Source organism: Nakaseomyces bracarensis (genome assembly GCF_045282275.1).
Source record: "Nakaseomyces bracarensis strain CBM3 chromosome Unknown Scaff5_0, whole genome shotgun sequence".
Taxonomy (NCBI): Eukaryota; Fungi; Ascomycota; class Saccharomycetes; order Saccharomycetales; family Saccharomycetaceae; genus Nakaseomyces; species Nakaseomyces bracarensis.
In genome coordinates this window covers 576,489-591,736 of record NW_027263965.1, presented here as the reverse complement: position 1 = coordinate 591,736, position 15,248 = coordinate 576,489, and the positions used below count along the sequence as shown (strand labels likewise).

Below are 15,248 nucleotides of genomic sequence, written 5' to 3'. Positions count from 1 at the left end.
AATTGTCAAATACCGAATGCACGTTTGAAGAATATCCAAGTCTCAGAGATCATTTTGCTAATCCCAAAATTGACAGTTCTGAGTATAAAGAATGGTGTAAGAATTCTTTGAAGAATAATCAGATGTCACCAATCGACTACTTATTTAGAGGTGAAATTGAAAATATGTTGCAGTGTCGAAAGTGCCAAACATCGTCATTTTCTTACTCATCATTCTACATTTTATCACTAAATATCCCCAAATCCTCATCACACATATTATCAATCAATAAGAAAGTTGTCCTAGAGGATTGTATTAATTTATTCACTAGAGATGAAATATTGGAAGGGGAAAATGCCTGGACGTGCCCAAATTGCAAAAACCTAAAAGAAACAGATCCAAATTTTATGGTGGATACTAGCTTTGAAGAAGACCTAATTGAGAAAATTGAGGCTATGGAAGAAACTTTCTCAAAGGAAAAGAGAAAGTCACATTTCTTCAAACTACCGAAGTCGATTTTTGACTTGAATGGTAAAAAGGTAGAACATGACCATATGAAGAAATATAAGAAATACGAAAATCATCAAGACTCTGACTCAAAATCAAGATCAACTCCGAAAAATGATAATCACAAATCTGAAAAAATATCCTCTCAAAATCATTCACTAAAAAACCCATCTACATTACTAAGTATTAATTTCATTACTCTGCCGCCAATTTTAATCATCCATTTGTCAAGGTTTTACTACGATATTACGAAGAAAAATGAAACTGTTATATCATATCATATGAACCTAAATATTGTGCAAAAAGATGAGACAGTGGTGCATTATCGGTTGTTTGGCGTTATAAACCATAACGGAAATCCTAAGGGTGGTCATTATACATCTATGGTTAACATGGCCGAAGATCATTCCAATTATCCAAAATCTCAAAGGTGGGTTGAATACGATGACGAAATTATAGATATGATTTATGAAAAGTATCAAAGGAAAAAGGAATTAAACGAAATATCCAGCAACGAAGCTTATGTGTTATTTTATGAAAGAGTTTGAAGAAATGTTAATTTAATTCATTAAAAAAAGGAGCTGTAACTATGTATGAGGTATATATTGTTCTATCTATAAACTATATGCATGCATTCAGAATATTCTCAATTATAATTAACGATATATCAATTTGTGCAGGTGCTTCTGCCCTTTCCCATTTCGCTACATAGCGAAAAAACAAATCGTGTAGTAAAAGTCTTGATATCTTTTTCTTGAGCTTTACGTTTCATATTATCATCATCAGTAATAAGAACAAAGTATTTTGACTCAGTATTGAAATCATTATGTATGAAAGGATGTTGAAATCTCTTTTGAGCTTTGCTGATAGATTCAATAACAAACTCGTCGACATGTGATCTCCATGTTATCTGCTCTTCAAATTCAAGGTGTTCCTCAATATGAGTAGCTATATTACCTGTGAATCTTAATGGTACAACTTTATTTTCGCTGTATAACTGCCTTATTATAATAATAGCTCTAGTTGCAGCTTCCATAACATTTTCATCCTTTGATTTCCGTAAAAAACGAAGCTCTTGAAAAGTTGTCAGACAAACTGCAAATGTCAAAAACCTGTTAGTAGCCAATTTATAAATATGAGCGGAGTGTCTCAACCAGGAAGTAGCATCCAAAACAAAGTTAGTCACTTCAAGTTTCAAACCATCAAGTAATGGGCTAACTTCATCATCGCCAGTTGTTAACATAGTAAATATATTATCTTCAGTTTCTTGTGATTGATATGATCTGCCTGGCGAACTTCCTGCTATACTATTTTCCGGGGACCCAGCAGGTTTTGACATCGATTCTTGTGCCGAATACCAAGTGGTATAGTTGGACCCACTGCGCAGTTCACCATTCTTATCAAAATTGAGCAATTCTGGACCTATTTTTTTGTAGCCAGCATACTCAAAGATATTTTCGTTTTCTTGTACACTCATTGGCGGGGTGGCATCTATATTAGTGTTAACATCACTTGGTATTTCTGAGTAAGGAACATACATTTGAATGGCTGTGTCAATATCATTCCAGTCTTCATTGCTAGTACCGAAACTACTTTGTATTTTAAATGAAAAACTTCCTAAGACATGGTTTAGCTCTATATCATCCCTCCTACAGTATACAGGCGCAGTACTGCTCAGAATTACACCGATATCGAAATCTTCTGCCAGCTTTTTGAAGGTAAATATTGTCCTTATAGCTCTTTTCCAAAATTTCTCACCACATTCATCAGCAGAATCAAAAACTATACCATCCAAAGGTGCATCAAAAAACAGATGGTCTTTTACACCAATATTTGAAAAATCTTCGGGGTCAATATGACTTTTATCACAGATGCTGTCATACCACAATGAACCCCAGCACTTCCAAACTTCGGGCAATTCTTCGTTGGTATTGAAGTAATCTAGTAATTCTTGTAGCTTCATAGCATCATATTCTTCACTTAAGTTACTTATCATTTCAGAATCATACTCGTTATCTAAAGCATAAGCAATGAGAACATTTAAAAAGCTTACAATACTATTCCAGGGCATCAAATGTCTGAGGAAAGTTCTCCAGAAATAACGTCCAGCCTCCTGTGGTAACTTTTCGGATTTTTGACAGACAGCTATGATAAAGTACATCCATGGAATTAAATGAGGAAGCGCAACGAAAAATGGGCCTCTAAGGAATTTTTGTAAAACTATAATGCTACAGTGTACAGCGGTCGAATTAAGAAATGCTAATGATTTAATCCAAACTTCCGATTTAGTTGGTAAGTAGAATGGAAGATGCAATGAGTCTAGGTTGACAAAATATTCTTCTGTCGAAACAATAGACCCCATAGTATCATCGTCAACACTCATAACAGAATCATTAGGCAGGTTTTGTCTTGCGGATTTAATTTTCTTTCTGTCCTTCTTATCCTTCTTTTCCTTCAGATACTTCGGTAGCTCAAATAATATGGCGAATGGATTTTTCGGTTCACCAAACCCAACTGTCTGTAAAATATGGGATTCTGCAAATGCAGGAGCATGCTTGAAAAAGTATACGAGATATTCCGCACTTTGTAAAAATATATCTCTAGGTCTGAAAATGTTAATGTCGTTCACATCGGTTCCAAATTTCTCCTGGAAATAGTTGATCACCACTTTCTGTAAATTGTCATTACCAACAAAATTTGGTAAAAGCATTACTTCGCTATGTTTCAAATATTCAATCAATTGAGTATTTCTAGAATTATTAGTACCCCTTTCGATAAAAGCTCTCTGGTAAATATTATCAATTACTAGTTGCATGTATTGTTGTGAAGGGATGAAAGTATCTTGACAAAACACACTTTTACCTAGGTTAACGAAAGCCTCTAACGTATTTTGTTGAATTGTCGACATGTGATAGTATAATTTTCCGTATCCATATGTATATTTCATTGCCTGATTATACCAGTATTCAGAACTCAATTTCCAGTCAATAAAACCTGATGGATATAATGCGATAGCCATTCTTGACAAGTCCCCTAATCTCTGCATCCATGGAATGGAATATTTTGTTGGTATATCTGTAAGCATTGTTGATAAAGAAATGAAAACATGCGTTATGAATTGAGAGCACACTTCTGGATCCATAAAGTTTGAAAAGTTCTTCAGCACATCCAGGAAAGTTATCGTCCCATACACCCAAAGTCTTCTACCGATTCTGTATGTCTCGACAATTTCTTGACCTACTATTAGGTCATATTGTGATTGTGATGACAGAAGTGCAGTACTTATAAATGTGACATAGTTGTTAACTAGCTCAACGTTGATCTTGTATATTGACCACAAACTATTTAAGTCGGTTGTTTGTGATGTAGTTAGTTGTGAACAGCGTTCCTGAAGTTCTACTTCTTGTTTAACTATGCTTTTGTAAATATCCTGAAGCTTCTGTACTAATGCTTGTGTTGGTTTTGGGTTATTGTTTTGTTTTTCCTGAATATTATTAGTCTGCCTCCTGTCTTCATTATCCTCATCTTCACCATTCCCATTTCCACTTCCGTTTCCATTTCTATTACCCTCATTTCCACTGTTATTCATGCTGCTTGCCTCATTAGTTCCATTATTGCTATCATTGTTAGTGTTATCCATATTATCAGAATATACATCCTCTCCGTTAGTATAGTAGTTCCCATCTTCTCTATCGATGTTTCCGTACTGTGCTGATCCTTCAGTGTCATGTTGTTCCTCAGAAGCAGTGTTATTGTTATGCTTCAAGGGAAGAGCGTTATCACTATGCTTCAACGCAATTATCAGTTCCGGTTTCGGTAGTCTTTCTGTACCCTTCGCAACTACATTAGTCTTTCCCGGCAAAATGTCTTTGAATGGCTCCTGAGGCGGGTCAAACAAAGAGGATCTTCTACTGTTCAATTTAGAGCGGTCATCCAGTTGCACCACGACGCTCTCATTCATCTCGTTCACCTTCGAGACACTTCGACTCAACACAAATTTCGGCGACGTGAATTCCTCCGCCTGTCGTATATTCTCAGAGTCAGGTGTCTGGAACTGGTAAACGTCGAGTGTATTAGTATTAGCGTCCTCGTCAGCTTTCTGACTCTTATCGACTTCTAGCAACCTCTTCCTCACACTATAGACATTCCTGCCTTCTTTACCGACCCTTCCTTTCTCTCGAACTTTAGTCTTCTTGCGCCCATCTGCATACGTATCCGAATCCGCTATAATCGGCTGATGAATAGACGTCTGTGGCATTACCTTCCTCTGTTTACTTTGTCCTTGATCTCTCAGTTTTGCTTAATCCTTTTTTGCCTAATTTCTTTATATTGTTATGTTGATTTGTTGATTTGTTGCCCGTTATTGCTACTGTTTTTCTTATCTTTCCTCCACTTCTCACTAAAGACTAGTGCTATCCTGTAATCCTTACGGGATATGCTTACCTTCCCACCTTTTGCAGATGTAGCTTGGCTCTTATTTAAGTTGGGCTTTCCCCTTGTGAATGCGAAAGGGAGAAAGAGAGGGAAAATTTGAGGATTTCCCTATTTCCGGGGGGTAATGGGAGAATTATATAGAAGAAAAGCCAGTTCTGTTGAACAAGTCTATAAGATTTTGTAGGGTTATATAACTATGTATCGAGCTCGTCTATGGATTCTATGATGCTCTTGATGCTGTCTATGACGCTGCTGACCCCGACTCTGAGTACACGGTCGTCGATGCTCTGGAAGTTGATGAGAAGTGTGGTGTCGTGTGTGGTGTAGTCTACTTGGAAATCCTCTGGTCTGAGGATTGGGTCGGGACTGAGTACACGCTGGGCTATCCTAGCGTGTCTCTCTGTTTCAAACGGTATTCTTAGGTTTCTGTTTAAAATTGTGTTGTTAGTAAATAAAAAGAGTCTGACAAGGAGAGAGAGAGAGAGAAAGGAAAAGAGAAGAACTAAATGCTTTTCATACATACAAGGTGTGTGTTAGCATTCTGGTTTTTGGCATTCTTATTACTTGCTTATATGTTATATAAGAGCCCTTTTTATTTCCTTTAATAATCTTAAATTCTCGGTTTCAAAAAGTAAGGAAAAATTTTTTTTTAGGATTTTTATTTGTAGCTTGCGATGACTTCAAAACCGTTTTAAAACGATTGAAAGGAGCCCTGGTAGACTGATAAGATGAGTAAGACTGTAGTGCTTCTCAGGCACGATGGTACTCAATTCGATGTTGAGGTTACCACCCAAGATCAAGTAAGTTCCTATAAACTTCTCGAGAAAGATACGGAAATCGAGAGTACGACTCTCTCTACATCTACAGACTCGGAGTTGATAGTAATAGATTCTGTTAATTCTGGTACGGGTGGTAGAAGATGTGGCGGGCCCACAGATTTCTACACAGTGGTCATGAAACCCGTTTTAGAACGAGTTAGGGGACCGTATCGGTACGTTAGGACTGAATCAAGGGATACCATCAAACACTTCGCGGAGAACTTTGTCACAGAACCTGGCAAAAAGTACGATATATTGTTTCTTTCTGGAGACACTAGTGTCTCAGAGTTTATTAACAACTTAAGTCCTTTGTATCTTCTGCAGACCTCCAAAAGTATCTCTATACTGCCTATTCCGATGGGGACTGGTAACGCATTGGCGTCATCCTTGGGATTCAAATGCCCAGTGGTCGCTTTCCAGAAGTATATATGTAATGAATTGTCTGCGAAACCTCTGCCAATCTACGAGCTGGTACTGCCTGACCAGAGTAGCTTTTATTTCTTTGTTATACTATCAATGGGTTTCCATGCCAACTTGCTTCACTGTGCAGAGGACCCGAAGTACAAGAATATGGGTGTAGAGAGGTTCCGTGTTGCCAGTCAAACTGTAGCGCAAGAATATGATCTTGCTGTCGATATTTCACTCAACAATGACTCATACCATAGATTTGCCTATTTTGCTCTGGTAAACACTTCCCATCTTGAACCGAGTTACATACCATCGCCAAAATCTGTGGTACACAGATGTGAACTGCACGTACTTGGCTACGATGCATCTTTGACCCAAGAAGCTCTATTTAGTAAAATTATGAAAGGTTATAAAAACGATTTAGAAACTGATATTTCTGAAACGGGAACACTTTATGAGCCCATAAGGGAAAACTTTGTATTGAAGGTTAAAAATGAGGTTGGAGCCCCGGTTTACCGTTACGATATGTGTTGCGATGGCGAGTTGTTTAATCTTCGTAATTTTCCTAGCGATGATAGCATGTACGAGCTAAATATTAACTTCGTACATGAAAATTGTCTACAAATATACCTCTGAATGTATAGCAATCTAGTTTCTTTTCTTGTAATTACATTAATTTATATTTTAATAATACATTATTATATATAATTTTTACAACTTGTAGTTGTCTTGTTGTTACTGTTCTTTTCATTGTATTTATACATTTTCATCATCAGATCTGGCCTTTTTGGCATCATCATTTTCAAGGTCATCCTGCGCAGGCCTCTTTTGAGGAGAATTATCGGATGAGCCTGAAGTAAAAGTGGTTCCATTGGTATCGAAATCCTTAAAAGTTGGTGCAAAAGCACTAGCAAAAGGTGATACAATATTTTTTGAGCCAAAAGTGAAAGGATTATTAAACTGTGAAGCTGCTCCAAAAGGACTTGAAGGTTTTAAAACTTTCTCACCGGAACCCAAATTACCAAATTTAGGGACATCTGGAATAGGGTGATTTTCAGAAATTTTTTTCGGAGCTTCGGATTCATTATCAGCGTCACTACTGTCTTTGTTTTGTAATTGGCTTTCTAGTTTTTGGACTTTCCTTTCCAGCAGCGTTGTACGCATATTGGCTTGCTGTTTACCTTCTTCGAAAGCTTTTCTCCTTGCTGATTGCAAATCTTCTTCAAATTTCTCCTTCATTTCCTTTGCAAGAGCTTCCCTTACTTCATCATTAAATTCGCCATTGCTATCATTTAGAAGAAGTTCTTTAGCCTTCTCTTTAATTTTTTCGTTAAACTCCTGCTCTAGTTCAGCTTTTCTCTTCTCGATAATTTTTTGGATTTTTTCTTCGGTAGGTAATCTAATTCTTTTCTTCAGATTTTCTTCAGCCTCAGATATTCTTTGCTGTACAATAGCCTCATTTTCATCTTGCCATTCTTTTTTAATAGCTTCTATGTCAACAGGTTCAACAGTAGGCTCTGCACTTTCCTTTTCCATTTGTTTCATTTCGTCTTTAATCTTTTCAATTTCGGCATTAAGCTTATTGTTAAACTCTTCAGTTTTCTCTGCTATAAACCTCTCCTTCTCTTCAATGAGATCATGCCTCATACCGTCCAGAACTTTCTTAGTGTCTTCTTCGCTAACATGCGTGGATTGTTTTACCTCTAGTTCTTCTTTTAGGTTAGTAATAATGCCATTTAGCTCATTGATCTTATCTTTCAGTTCAATGGTTGATTGTTCAGATTTCTCATTCTTATTATCTAATTCTCTTTGAAGTTCTTCATTCTTGGTACTGATTTCAGCTAACTCATTCCTCATATCTTCTATCTTTTTGTTTTCCTCTTGTAGAGAAGAGATTTGAGCTTCTGTTAATGAATTCTTTTCAGCGACTTCCTTCATTTTGGCTTCCAGATCATCACGCTCCTTCTTCAAATCACTGATTTGAGACTGTAAAGAGCTGTGTTGTTCCTTTGACGCCTTTAGACGTTCTTGAGCCTGCTTTTTTAGTCTATTGAATCTTTCATCCAATTCGCTATTTTCTTTCCTGCTATTTTCTAGCTCATTTTCCATCTCTTTCAATTGATTTTCTAATTTTGAATAATCATCAACATTGACTTTCTGATGGTTTTCAATCATCTCTTCGAGACGAATTTTCCAACGCTGTGACTCCTCTTGAACTGCTTTTATCATGTCATCTTTTTCAGATATGACTTGTTGTAGATTTTGTAGGTCAGATTTCATAGGCAAAATATCCTCGTTGATCTTTTTTAGTTCATCGCTCAACTTCTGCTTTTCATCTGACACATGCTTGAGCTCATTTCTCAAAGTTGTGTTACTCTCTTTTAGGAGATCCAAATTGTTCAACTCATCCTTAACTCTATTATATTGTCTTATGATATCAGCGTGTTGTTCATACTTTGCCCTATAATTTGAAGCATCAGATTTTGCCATGTTCAGTTCTGCTTCCAAATCGAGTAGTTTCTTGTTGATACTATTTTTCTCATTTTCTACTACTGTCAGTTTAGTATCTAAAATATCTCTTTCTCTTCTTATTGATAATAATAAAGCAGTAGACTCATTATCCTCTTTACCTTCTTCAAACTCTTCATCTTCCATAGATTCTGCTTTGTTGAGGATATCTATTTGACTGTATAGCAATTGGTTTTGTTTGGAAACATCATCAATCCTCTGTTGAGCAAGTTTATTTTGTTTTTCAAGCTCATTTCTTTCAAAATTCCAAGTATTCTCTTTTTGAGATAGCTTTTCAGTAATAGATAATAGTTCACTGGAAAGTGACTGGACATCATTCTTCAATTTTTGATTTTGTTCCCTTAGTTCGCTAATTGTTTTAGAGACATTAGCATGTTTTTGAAGCTCTTGCTCATAGTTTTTCTGAGCATTATTGGCATATACCGTTTGTTCTTCCAAATCATTTTGGAGTTTTTGTAGTCTATCCATGTACTCTTGCTTAACCTCTTCAACTGATTGAGATGATCCCTCTAATTCAGAGATCTTTTGGGTCATGCTTTTCTTCTCAGTTTCAGCCCTCTCGCGTTGGAGATCTAGTTCGTTCTTAACATTTTCTAATTGTTGACGTAGAATTGAGAATCTTTCTTCTAATTCATTCTTATCATCAGTGATCATCTTTAATTTACTGTTGATTTCAAATTCTTTGCGTTCGTAATTAGATTTCAATTCATTTAGAGTATCATCGCTTGATTGCGATAAAGTCTTGAAATCATCGAGTTGCGAATAAGCTTCAGATAGTTCGATTTTGGCTTTCTCGAGTGCTTCTCTGACATTATTCTCATCGATATTATCTGTACTATTTAAAGTTTCAAATGTGTGTAAACGAATCTTTAATTCATCATATTGTTTCTCGATGTTTTTGATTTTAATTGAAAGACCATCAATTTCATTCTGTTTATCTAAAACAGCTTGATGTTCCAGTTGAAATTTGCTCGATAGTTCATCGATTTTGTTCTGGTACCATTCATTCTGCGATTTCTTTTCAGATTCAGCAGTTTGTATTTCGGTTATTTTAACATTTAATTTCGCTTCTATATCATCGTTTTGTTTAGTTAAGTCACTTAGTCTCTTTTTGAAATTTTCTTGTGTTTCTTTGAGTAGGGATTCACGTTCATTTTGCACAGACTGAAGTTGAGCTAACATGACTCTCAATTTAGATTTTTCATCATTCACATTGGCCAATTCTGTCTTTAAGGATTCTTTGGCACTTTTTAACAGGCTGACCTCTGTTTGGTTATTTTTTAAAGTGGTTTCTAATGAAGAAATCTTTGCAACCGATTCAATGTATGATGTAAATGTCTTTTGAGTCTGTTCATCCTGTTTCGAAAGACTTTCTTCTAGTCGTTGAGATCTAGATCGTAGTTGCTCATTTTCGTTTTTGATCAAGTCCATACTATTTTGGACCAACTTCAATCTTTCTTCTGCTAAATATTCAGCAGACCTATGCTTCTGCAGATCAATGTTGAGCTGACTAATTTTTTTATGCAATTCATTGATCTCTTCTGTTAAAGCCTTGGTATGAGAGCTTGAATCTTCTGTGACTTGGGATAACCTAGCTTCAAGTTCACTGATTTTATTATCACTCTTAATTTTCAATTCTTGATATTTTTCTTGGAAAATATCAGGATTAGTCTTAGCTTGACCACCTTCAGACACCAATAATTTAAATGCGTCTCTTTCTTTGGTAACAAGATGTAGATTCTTTTCCAAGGTTTCGTTGGCAGATTCTAGTGTTAGGATAGCCTCTTTGGCTTCAGCAAATATACTACTATCTTCGTCTATATTGTTCTCAGTTCCTGCTCTTTGCTGCTTCTCGTTATCTTCAAGTTTTTGTGCTAAATTTCTAACAGCACTTAGAAGTTCATTGTTTCTTTCTTGTAGTTCAGCTATATCTTTAAACTTCACTAACCTATCTGAAATGACCTTTTGGGAGTCATTCAAAGCATCCATATTATCATTAGTAATTAAATTCTTAATAAATTTCAATTCTTCCTCAGACAGCAAGCGAGAGTTATCTTGAGCAACAGATGTATTTATTAACAAGAATTGGATCTGATGAGCAAGGTCAGTTCGTTGCCTTATTAAGGTACCAATATTTTGCTCCAAATCAAATACCTTTTTATTCAAAGACTTGACTTCGGTAGATTTTAGTTCATTTTCTTTACTGGTGTGTTCTAACAGCAAGGCTGTGTCTGTTAGTTCTTTTTCTAGTGCACTAGTCCTTTCTTGGAATGAATTGATAACCGGTATCTTATGTTCCAATTCGACTACAAAGGCTTCAACTTGCTGTTGAAGTTTTTCCTTTTGGCGCTTTTCCTGAAGCAATTTTCTCTTTAGAATATTCATATCACTTTGTATCCTCTTTGATGTTGTTGATGAGATAGTGGAGGAGTTAAATTCATCAAGTAAGTTTGATCCATCATGCAATCCATTTGTCGTTGCTTGATTTGATTCGGTAGTATCGTAAAGTGATTCAAGCCTCAAACACCTCTCTTCAGCTTTCTGCAAAGCTGATTTAGTTGTGGAAAGCTCATCTTTCAATTGACTAACTATTTCAGAACTGGACTCTTCTGATTCCTCTGCAGACCTTAATTTGTTTTTGATATTGGATTCGAGCGTCTTTATTTGATCCTCATATAGTGATATTAGTTTGGTTTTGATCTTCATTTCCTTCTCAAATTCTTGTTTTTCAACATTTAATATATCTTTCAAGTCTTTGTTCTCCATCAATTTCACTTGGAGGTTATTTGAGAATTCAGTCACTTTTTTATTTAACAGCTCGTTATTTGCCTTTTCAAGTTTCAGCTCACTCTTGATTTTTTCAAGGTTTGTAACAGCGTCATGCACCATCATGTCAGTTTTCTTCCTATAAAACAAAAAGTGCTGGTTCTTATTGGTTAGTTCCTGTTCTAACCATTCTTGGTTTTTTCTGAGTAGTAGAACTTCTTGAGAGCTTCTCTCAATTTCAGCTTTTTTACTCAATTCGTCAGATTGTAAGGACTGGCACTTCATTTCTGATTCCAATAGTTTTTGGTTTATTATCTTGTTTTCCTCTATTAGTGTCAGTTTCGTTTTATTAACTTCCTCTATTTCCACATTTTTGCCATGTAGAGTTTCCTGAAGTCTGGAATTCTTCGCATTGAGTTCTGCTATATCACTTTTTAGAGAGGATATCTCGTTAGCACTCATTGATGCTTCTTCACCATGACGTCTGTCAGAATTTTCTAGAGATAAAACTTTCTGTGAAAGCTGCTTGTTTTCTTCACGAATTTCAGAATTATCTTTAACTAGTAGATCAAGTTCTTGTTTCAACTTTTCGTATCTTTCATTTGAACTAGATTTTAATTCATCTAATAATACATTGACTTTAAGATTGTCAGACTCGAGTTTGGAGAATTCCTCAACTTTAGAGAGGAGCACATCTTTCAATGATTGATCTAGGTGTTCAACTTTATCGCTTTCCAAGTTAAGAAAAGCTCCTATAATCTGCAGATTATCAGTTTCAGCAGACATAATTTTCACCTCTTCCTCAGTACCTAACAGTAAACCAAACCTTAATTAAACAATTCCAAAAAAAAAATAAAATATAATAAGGAGTAAAAAATGTATCCGAGTATCTAGGTTTATTGCCTATAGGAAGTTCAATGTGTCTGCTAGCCTGAATATAACAGTATACATGAGTTGGTATTATTCCTAATTATCCAATCTAGAAATCTCAAAACAGTAAAAAAAAAATTAAAATTAAAAAAAAAAAGGGAAATCTGACGTATATAATGATATATAGGGGAGGGTAACATATCCTCCGAATTTCATACTTTGTGACTGCTTTAAGGTTACCCTCTGATAAGATGTATGGGTGTATAATCGAAATAATTTTTTTTCTGTTTTCGACATTTTTTATTGGATTTCTACTGTAATTCCTAATAAGGTAATAATAGAGGCGAGATAAGATTGTAGTGAGAAAGATATGGGGAACGTGAGAGATGTTAATTCACAACAGATTCAACCCTTCTCCAACTCACTCCCTGGCGGGTCGTGGTTTTACTAGCTTTTTGGTGTCTAGCAGAGATTATCCCTAACGTTTGCCAACACACCTGAGGGCCCGCTTTACACTAACTATCGCTAGCAGATGACCCATCCAGCCTACGATGGAGCTGGCCGTTTCGTTTAGGCAGAGGAGCAATGGAGTTTAGCTTAGGCTGGCCACTTGAGAGATAGTAAGCAGTACCGGGACCAACAAGCCTAGGGAAGAAACACCTTGTCTATTCGTAGGGGGGAAGCATGGGCCTATTGACAGCTAAACCCAAGCTGGGGGTAGGGGGGAAAAGATTGTTTTACGCTGGGACGCACACAGAGAGGCCGCAGGTTTTGCAGTGCGGTGGGCAACGTAACTTCACAATGTTGCACACAAACACACACAGACACCTTCTCTTGGTTGGATGGGGCGAGGAAGGTAAGGACCAAAGGTTTAGGTAGGTGATGGCAAGAACCCAAAAAAAATTGAGGAATGATAGTGAAATCCACCTGTAATTTAGTATTGTAATCTTTAAAAACAGTTGATATTTTGTTACTTTGGATTCAGTTCTCATTTCGGAAGACCCAGAAGCACGGATAAAGTTCAAAAATGCAAATGTATGTGCCATAGACGACGAATGATTTTAATAATGTGAATGGAGGAATAGGATAAAAAAACTCGACTACTGCGAATAGGAAAATATAAATGGAAGGATAATAGGATTTACTCTTGGATGAAATAAGGATAACGATGAGATAATAGGGCTAATGTAACACCAATAGCCAAAACAGCAAAAGATGGACAGGATTATCTTGAGAAGATCAAGGATAGATACTTTATGAAAATAGGATAAATGGCAGTTAATACTTCTTTAGGAGTCAAATATATTGCAGATTGATATTCATTTGTTAATATTCTTGTAATTAATCTTTGAGAGAAGATATTCGATCAAAGAAAAATGGGAATAGCTGAATAACAGTCACTGTGATATATTACTGACATCAAAATCAAAGTACTCCTTTTTATTCGATATCCATATTTCATATCTTCAGATAGTGCAGACGAGATGCTTTCTTTCAAAACCATTTCACAAAATATAGGGAAAAGTACCAATTTACTAACATGTATTATTACAAATTATATTTTCTCTTCGACTAGACCAATAAAATCTTTTTTTTATGGTTTTAAAATGAAAAATGGTCTACATTTATTAATAAGGAGAATGAAGAATTTTATTTGTAAAAATTTTATTACAGTTTCGTCAAGACTTTGACCGGTAAGACCATTACTTTGGAAGTCGAATCTTCTGACACCATTGACAATGTCAAGTCTAAGATTCAAGACAAGGAAGGTATTCCACCTGACCAACAAAGATTGATCTTTGCTGGTAAGCAATTGGAAGACGGTAGAACCTTGTCTGACTACAACATTCAAAAGGAATCCACTCTACACTTGGTCTTGAGATTGAGAGGTGGTATCATTGAACCATCCTTGAAGGCTTTGGCTTCTAAGTACAACTGTGAAAAGTCTGTCTGCCGTAAGTGTTACGCTAGATTGCCACCAAGAGCTACCAACTGTAGAAAGAGAAAGTGTGGTCACACCAACCAATTGCGTCCAAAGAAGAAGTTGAAATAAACGGTTTATCTCTTGCTTCAAAAGATTTTTGTTTGCAAAACAAAAGCCAATTTATTTTTATTTTTAACATCTTTTATTCACATATATCTTTTTAATATGAATATATAAACGTATCTTTTACCTCATATTTTTTGGCAATTTTTAATTAAAAAAATTATCATTTCTATAATATTTCTAGAAAGTGGAGAAGAACAACAACAAAAAATGTATAATCTTTAACAGTTAATGCGCACGTCTTTACAAGAATTATCTTACTACATAACGTTCTATGTTTTTAGTTGTTTATAGTTATCTCTTCACTCAATAATAGAGAGGCGTTCTCGGCGTTTCATTCCGGCAAAGAAGTATAATTAGATGGGACCACTACATATCAGATAAAAGGGATGACGTATATAAGAGAGCTCTTTTGAAATTAAGATAGACAATAAAAAATAAAAAGCTCTTTATAAGAGATAGAATGTGCTGATTATGGCCAGAGTCAACTATTTGTCCAATATATAGTGATGTAAGAGTCAGTAATCAAAAAAATATACGATCGGAAATATGATGCAAGATATCACTGCATTAATATGCTGGCTTGGTGTAAATCCTTAAAAAATGAAAAAATAAAAGGGAAAAAGACTTTCGATGATTAAACTTAACAATATGTGTATGTAAGGCAAGGGTCGAGAATCTATATTTTAATATTATAAATGCTTGGAAATGTCTTTATATGTTGGAGATTGTTTTTCAATGCTTTAACTAAATCTGTATAAACATACAATTGTAATCCGTAGAAGAAAAAAAAAAAAAGAAAGATTGTTTGCTAAAGTGATAAACGGGTGTTTGTCTTGACCTTTTTATCCAAAAGTGCTCAATTAAATAGGGCTGTTAACCTAAGAATT

At 35.5% G+C, this 15,248-nt stretch overlaps 3 protein-coding genes across 3 annotated transcripts; all 3 read right to left on the bottom strand.

Moving 5' to 3' along the window:
- Positions 1-1,153: 1,153 nt before the first annotated feature.
- RNJ42_01100 (uncharacterized protein) lies at positions 1,154-4,744 on the bottom strand (the record flags this gene model as incomplete). Its single annotated transcript, XM_071051266.1, has 1 exon — positions 1,154-4,744. The coding sequence occupies one exon, from the start codon at positions 4,742-4,744 to the stop codon at positions 1,154-1,156; it is 3,591 nt and encodes a 1,196-aa protein (XP_070907962.1).
- Positions 4,745-5,114: 370 nt separating this feature from the next.
- PCC1 (chromatin DNA-binding EKC/KEOPS complex subunit PCC1) lies at positions 5,115-5,460 on the bottom strand (the record flags this gene model as incomplete). The annotated part of the gene is made up of 2 exons (XM_071051265.1): positions 5,115-5,346; positions 5,444-5,460. 2 exons carry the CDS (start codon positions 5,458-5,460, stop codon positions 5,115-5,117), a joined length of 249 nt encoding a protein of 82 aa, XP_070907961.1.
- A 1,442-nt stretch (positions 5,461-6,902) lies between these two features.
- On the bottom strand, positions 6,903-12,227 carry MLP1 (Mlp1p; the record flags this gene model as incomplete). The annotated part of the gene is made up of 1 exon (XM_071051264.1): positions 6,903-12,227. The coding sequence occupies one exon, from the start codon at positions 12,225-12,227 to the stop codon at positions 6,903-6,905; it is 5,325 nt and encodes a 1,774-aa protein (XP_070907960.1).
- Between the last annotated feature and the right edge of the window lie 3,021 nt (positions 12,228-15,248).